Source organism: Triticum dicoccoides, chromosome 4B (assembly GCF_002162155.2).
Source record: "Triticum dicoccoides isolate Atlit2015 ecotype Zavitan chromosome 4B, WEW_v2.0, whole genome shotgun sequence".
Classification (NCBI taxonomy): Eukaryota; Viridiplantae; Streptophyta; class Magnoliopsida; order Poales; family Poaceae; genus Triticum; species Triticum dicoccoides.
In genome coordinates this window covers 170,484,366-170,491,247 of record NC_041387.1, presented here as the reverse complement: position 1 = coordinate 170,491,247, position 6,882 = coordinate 170,484,366, and the positions used below count along the sequence as shown (strand labels likewise).

General features: G+C 42.6%; 1 protein-coding gene across 3 annotated transcripts in view; it reads right to left on the bottom strand.

Annotated features, from left to right (window-relative positions):
- LOC119295601 (protein ZINC INDUCED FACILITATOR-LIKE 1-like) overlaps positions 1-6,332 on the bottom strand; it is a 10,396-nt gene extending 4,064 nt beyond the window's left edge. The window contains exons 1-13 of one of the 3 annotated variants that reach the window (XM_037574040.1): positions 6,090-6,332; positions 5,301-5,344; positions 4,395-4,562; positions 2,801-2,841; positions 2,553-2,613; positions 2,320-2,422; positions 2,090-2,192; positions 1,965-2,018; positions 1,816-1,878; positions 1,696-1,745; positions 1,550-1,625; positions 822-1,022; positions 34-121 (exon numbers count right to left, since the gene is read on the bottom strand). In XM_037574040.1, the coding sequence (XP_037429937.1) occupies positions 34-121; positions 822-1,022; positions 1,550-1,625; positions 1,696-1,745; positions 1,816-1,878; positions 1,965-2,018; positions 2,090-2,192; positions 2,320-2,422; positions 2,553-2,613; positions 2,801-2,841; positions 4,395-4,562; positions 5,301-5,344; positions 6,090-6,283 (1,246 nt within the window). In that variant the 5' untranslated portion in view covers positions 6,284-6,332. Of the gene's footprint in view, positions 1-33; positions 122-821; positions 1,023-1,549; positions 1,626-1,695; positions 1,746-1,815; positions 1,879-1,964; positions 2,019-2,089; positions 2,193-2,319; positions 2,423-2,552; positions 2,614-2,800; positions 2,842-4,394; positions 4,784-5,300; positions 5,345-6,089 lie in introns of those variants that run through there. The other 2 variants (XM_037574038.1, XM_037574039.1) reach the window with 2 other exon arrangements.
- Positions 6,333-6,882: the final 550 nt, after the last annotated feature.

Below are 6,882 nucleotides of genomic sequence, written 5' to 3'. Positions count from 1 at the left end.
GTAACACTGACAAAAGCACATGCAGAAAGGTACCTGTAATTGCAAGTGTTTGACCTACATCTTCAGATGATAAACTCAGTCCACCATACTTCCTGTCACTTTCAGCCCATAGAGAGAACACCTGAAGTTTATTAAAAAAACAAGTTAAAGTTTATGTTAAACATGTATTGTATTTTTTTTTGCGGGGAAACATGTATTGTATTAGCTACTAGAAATCCATAGAAACTTGTCTGTCACCAAATATATGATAAATACGACAAATATAAGTCATATGTTAGCACAGCAAGTAGAGCCAATTTGTGAATTGGAGCAACTCTCCACAAAGTTTGCTCTAGTGGTCGCCTTTACCAGTTATCCTTCTCTAGTCTAAGCTGACCTCCTGATCCAGATCACCATTACTAGTATCAAATATTCTCTACTCTAAGCAGAACTCTTGATTCTACTCCCTCCGTCCCACAATATAAGAACATTTTTGGCACTAGGTGTAGTGTCAAAAATGTTCTTATATTATGGGACAGAGGGAGTAAAATCTTTTTTTGTGCGACAAATTACTTTTTATGTCAAACAAAATGGTTCTAGAGCTTAGGCAAGTGCTAAAAATTGATATTCACAGTTCTAGAAACTGCCCATACATCGGGTATACCATAGCGAGCACCTTCCCAGATCAACAGGTCTATTCTGATCTATGAATAAGCGGGTTCACTATTCCTACCACTAATAACTAGTATTTTTGCCATTCGTCGCAAGAGTATTTAGGTACAATTAGCCATCCTTTTTTTCTGGAATACTTAACGCCGTAACTACAAATAGAAAATTAATACCTCTGTATAAGCCATATCGTGGAAGGAGAAGACGCAATAAACAATTATAGATGACATCAATGGCCAATTCTTGAATAAGCTCTTCTTGGTATTCGAACTATTACTTTGTCCAACCTCCTCTTTTGGATCAATCAGATGGGCCTCCAAAGCTTCAACACTTTGATTTCCATCATCACTGACTTTATGCTTGTGTAACGTCTCCTGAGATGCATTTAGAGATATTTAATAATAGAAGGAGGAAGAACTAACTCTTCCAACAAAAATATAAACGTTCGATCAACGAGGACAGAATAATTTAAACACAATTCGTTTTCCCACTATTTAATTTTAATTCTTTTTACTCATGCCGCCAGTTGGAAGATAATAAAGTAAAAAAGGCATTTTCTGCTGTGCAAAAAAAAACTGTATCCAAACTTCCAAAGCATGTGTTTATTTAACTCTGAACAGTATACTTGAGCTATCTAATTTTAAGATCAATTATACATGAACTTTGAACAGTATGTCTGAAGTGGAATGTTTGGTTCTAAGATTCCACAGAAAAGTTGTGAAGTGCTAAGGTCCAGCCAGGCATATTTATGGATCTAGGAAGCCTCTGTTCATGCCAACGTCATATGGTTCCCAACAGGACACACAAAATAGCAAAATATAGGCAGAAAAATGTAATTATGAACTGGCAATTAGACTGGCTGCATAATCAAGGAAGCTAACACCATTGAAATATCACATACCGGCATCCATATGCAGCTTATCAGAACAATGGCAGCAAAGACTGATGTGCACAAGCATGGTAAGAAGTACGGGAACCTGGCAAGTTTCCATCAAAGGTAAGTATTATGTAATAGTTATCTAGGATACTCTATTTGGATACACATACCTTCCAAATAATGAGTCAGGTGAAAATATATTTGGGTATTTCTCTGCAGGCTGCCATAGAAGGAACAAGGTTAGCATAGGCCGACTAGCATAAAGTTGTTAAGAGAAATCTCTTTCATACCAGTGCAAGGTAGCCTCCAAGAGCAGGACCAATGATGAGACCTATTCCCCATGCCGTGCTGACCTAAAATCACATGAAAGTGATGTAAAAATTAAAATCACTTAAATAGGAGAAATTAATAGTGTATCGGTAGGCGTGTTTTATCTTACAAGTGATAGTGCTAGAGGTTCATGTTCAGGTCGGCAAACTTCAATAGCATAAGCCTGCAAAAGTCAGGGACAAATTCATCAGGTATACACAATCTAACAAAAATAAGCTTTCAAGTTCGCCATACCTTCATTGGTCCGAGTAAGCCATTTAAAGCGCCAAGGAGAAACCTTGTAGCTATTGCCATCCAATAGGTGACGCTAAGCCCAAACAAAGTATTAAATATCACCCTGTGAAATTAACGTGAGTTAAGTTGAGTCACCTGACAAAATAGAAGAGGTTGAAATACAGTAGTAAGTACAGCCACACTCTAATATGCATGGGTGTTATGTAAAGAAGAGGCAAATTGTTACTAACACAGAGAGAATGCCAAACACAACAACAGGCTTCCTCCCAATACGATCTGCTGCTATTCCCCAAAGAGTTGAAGTCAAACATCTACCAAACATAAAAGAAGCACCTAAAAAATCCAGTAAATACAGAAAAAAAATCACATCAGACAATCACAAAGTGTTCACCATTGGTATAAGCATCAAACTCAAAGTACTCAACCATCTCAGTTTCAAATCAAAATTTAATAAGAAACTCACCTACAAACCCAGCATAGAACCCAATATCTTCTGTTCTTTTTGCAACATGCAAGTCTCTTATCTGTAAAGAGAGGGAGATAATATTTAGACTTATTACCAACAGATACTTCAGAGATAGACGTATGCACAGATATGAACAGATAACTGACAAAGATTGGAATATAAAAAAAACATATATATTTTGTTCATATAAGTATCTAACTACACGTCCTGAATAATTAGAAAAAAAGAGAAACCGATATACATACCATGAAATACAAGAAGGGGAACAGTGACGATATTGGTAAAGCTGGACGGAAAGATCAGATGAAATGTTAGAACAATTTCATTATGAAATGGAAAATGTTCATGAAAAAAGAACAATTTTGCAACAATACGGGGTACATGGCAACATTAATAACAATCTTCGTTCATGTTTTGATAATTTTGTAGATCCAGAAGTGCTGATGTAAATATTTATTGGGTTACAATGGTAACTTGGAGCCACTTCATAGACATTTCATATTACTCAATTAAATTTCTCCAAACCTTCTCAAGAACAAACTCACATAGGCAAGAGCAGGAGTACTAAAAAAAGATTATGCCTGAACTGCTGCTCAATTACAGTGATCTAAAAAACATGGGTAATCTCAGGTTACGTAAACAATGATTGTTTGACCCAGGAAATTTAGTGATGCAAATTTTCACAAATAAATACTCACGTAAACTGAATCTACATAGTCCAGCTTCATACAAAAATCTATTCACTTTCAGAACATGAGTTCAGGTAGCCCATGCTCTAGCTCACATGGGGCAGGCGGGGCAGCGAACAGCAGTCTGGCTGCGTAGTACTCCGGGAGAGATAGACATTTTATGTAAGGCTGGCTGTAATGATCCCACTTAATTAGTGAAAGCTTTTCATTTGCAAAAAAAAAGGGTAGCACGAAATGCTAGTAATGAAAAACACAAGCAGTGAAACAACTAGCCCATGAGGTTGGGTGCTTTTGTAATCGAACAACAAAATTTGCACCACAAATAAATTAGCCCATAAGTTCAGGTGGTTTTAGGGAGGCTCCAGCAGCACAAATAGGAAACAAAACGCGTGTCCACAAGGACTTGAACCTAGGTGGTGGTATTATACATCCACTTCCCCAACCAAGTGAGCTAGGTAGACTTATTTTGAGTTGAAGCGGTTGAATTCAGACTGCTGCTGCTATGACAGTATGATGCATAGGAGCAGGCACAAATTCATGTTCACGGTGCAGACCTTTTTGAGGAACAAAATTCTTACAGACTTGTGTGACTTCAGCAAACCCCGTTGTCTTAGAATTTATCTTGGGAGATTAAGTTTGAAGGACAGAAGATAACCAATATTTATAGAGCCATTTTCAATTCCAATTAAGAAAAAAAATGAAGTAGTAGCTTCATTTGAAATATAAGTACTCCCTAGACTTCAACCATGTCGTGCTTACTTTTTTTTTCAAGATAATATTCGCTAGTTAGATGGCTAGTAGTAGTTCAACAAAAATTCATCCCTCCTCATACGGCTCTATTCATGATTACGGATGTGGACATGTGGGGAACAGGTAGGACATGATCGTTAAAAGTCTTGTGTGTGAAGTGCCACCCGATAGCATAGCAATGATCTGGAAGGCCTGGGACATGGGTAGCAGTCGGTGCGATATGCGGGAGTGACCAAAAAAAACGATAGGACCGATTAAATGCTCCTGCCTCCTGGTACTGCACAACAGTGACCTCATCGAAGAAGAAAATTCCGCTGATTTCATTTTTGTTTGTTTATTACAGAAGAAGAATCTGGCTTGGGGGATGAGGTTTGAGGGGCCCAAAGGAGGGCGGGCGTACCGGTGGTAAGACAGATCATCCAGACGTAGGAGAATTCCTTGTAAGGTAGCCCGGTGCGGAGCTCCTTCCTCCGGTCGTGGTCGCAGCCCGGGCAGCCCGGGTGGTGCCGGCGCTCCGCCTTGATCAGCAGCGGCGAAGTCCCCTCCTCCTCCTCATTGGCCGCCATTGCTTGCAGGCAGCCAATCCCCTCCTCCCCACCCCTCACCTCAGAATAGATAGATAGATAAAAGGAGCTGGGATTGGGAAGCGAGGCCAATCAGCGCAATGCCGCCGCCTTTCCCCGGCTGGGGGAGACCCGACCGAATGGAGAAACGGCAAAGCGAAATCGGGCACGCAGCGGGTGCCGTCCGTGGCGTGGCAATGGCATTCCGGCTTTAATTTGCTTGCCACACGCGCGAGCGCGAATAGATATAGAGAAAGAAAAGAAAGCCAAGGAAGGAAGGAAGGAAGGGGAAGTGAGGCGCCCCGGTCCAAGCAGGCAGGCAGGTCCGTTTCGGTGTCGCATCCTCGCGTCCCCTCCCTCCCTCCCTGACGTCAGAGATGACAACAAGTGGAGGGACTAGAATTTCCGTTGCACAATTATTAAGGCAAAGGGGTTGCTTGGATTTGGAAGAAAGAAAAACTGGAGGTACTACTACAGAGACCGGAGACGGAGAGGATGAGAAATCCAACTCGTGGAACTCCCTCCCCTCCCTTGCCAGCCTCAAAAAAACAACGAGCAACTCCCCCAAAGAAAAGAAAAAGAAAAACTCGTGGATCTCGTGGCCCAAGACGTGCACGTTGTCGTCCAGAAACAGCGGATTCAATCAATCGGAAAAATAAATCTTGTGCAGTAGTACTGTGCTAGTCGGACGGGATCATGTGATTGGGACAGTGCAAGTGCGTGCGTGTTTTGTCTACTTGCGCCTTTCTCCACACAGGACAGACAGATCATTGGTACTGCTCCCTCCCTCATAGTATGACGGTGACCAGTTGCCCCATCAAATTATGCTCCTCAACAACTAATGCAACCAAATCATGCATACAGCCCCTGATACTACATTTCACCCTCTCTTTTTTACTCTTGCCTTCAAGGGGGAAAGAGGGCGTAAAAATGTCCCATGATATAAAAATGTTTTTTAATTAATTGTTTGGTGTGTAAGCCCTGGCCAGCTAGCCATTTAATTCGATCCATGGGCTTGTTAGGTGTTGTGTACCTACTTGAATTGACATCTATGATTATATAGTAGTCCAACTGAATCTTGTTTACATGGTCCCAATTTCGTACTGGGGTGACCCAATTTTTTATCGGTTCAACCAGCAGCCGTGGTGCTTCACCCTGATTTCTCTTGGTTAAAACATTCCAATTCGGTTAATTGTTGGTACATGCGACAACCTGGTTAAAGTATGATACATTCTCTCTACTCCAGTCAACTAGTGAGCTAATCAGCTGTAATTTATCTGTACATCTTAGCTGGGTTGCTAAATTAGTAGAGCACATTATGTTCTGATTATTTTTTTCTTCCCTAGGCAACTCTGTCCTTTTTCCTATTTTTATTACTGGCTTGTGTTGAATCGTGGATGCAGCCCAGCTAGCGCGCACGCAGAATTAAATCAATCAAATCAAGCAGTCAACCAAGCGTTGATGCATTTGCGCAACCAGTTGATTGATGACCAAATCAGGACGGAGATCGGGGATGAAGGGTGGTGGTGTACTGACCGGTGCAGAGGGTGACGGTCCAGACGTAGATGAAGGTGCCGTAGGGGATGCCCGGGTTGGCCGCCTTCCGCCGGTCCACCGCGCACCCGGGGCAGCCCTCCACGTACAGCACGCCGTCCGCCTTCTTCTCCAGCAACGGCACCGACGACTCTGCCGCCGCCGCCCGCCCATTGCGGTCTTGCTCCGCCATATTTACGGCTGCGGTCTCTGAAGTCTGAACTAGGGAAGGGAAGGGAGGGAGGGAGGGGTGGGGAAGGGAGGTTGTTGGGGCTAGGCTATATGTAGTGATGCGAACCCAACAATGATCCCTATGAAGCCGCACGTGCTTGAGACGGGTGAGAATTGATTTCGCTGTGCTTCCGTGGCGATCAAGTTTCAATTGCCCATGCCGACCAGATCCGTCACGGCCAACAGGGAAACAAAATCGGGATCCGCCAATGTATAAATAAACCAAACCAAACCAAACATGCGAGGGAGGGAGCACGGCCACGTCTCCTTTTGGAATGGAACACCGTAAACACATACAGTGCATGTACGCTCAACTGTCTCTCTCTCTCTCTCTCAAAGGAAGAACGCGAATCAAAACATGCACGCGAATCGGTATCATCGTTCATAGCCCAATGCAATAGGCCACGTGACTACATACCACACAACGGACACGTAATATACGTCAGCTTACATTATACGTACTCTGTCGTGGTGAAGCAAACACCTCCGCACCAAACATCATGGAGACCCAGTGACCTTCTTGGTTCCACACGAATGGTGCCTGGGAGCCTTGGATTGGAT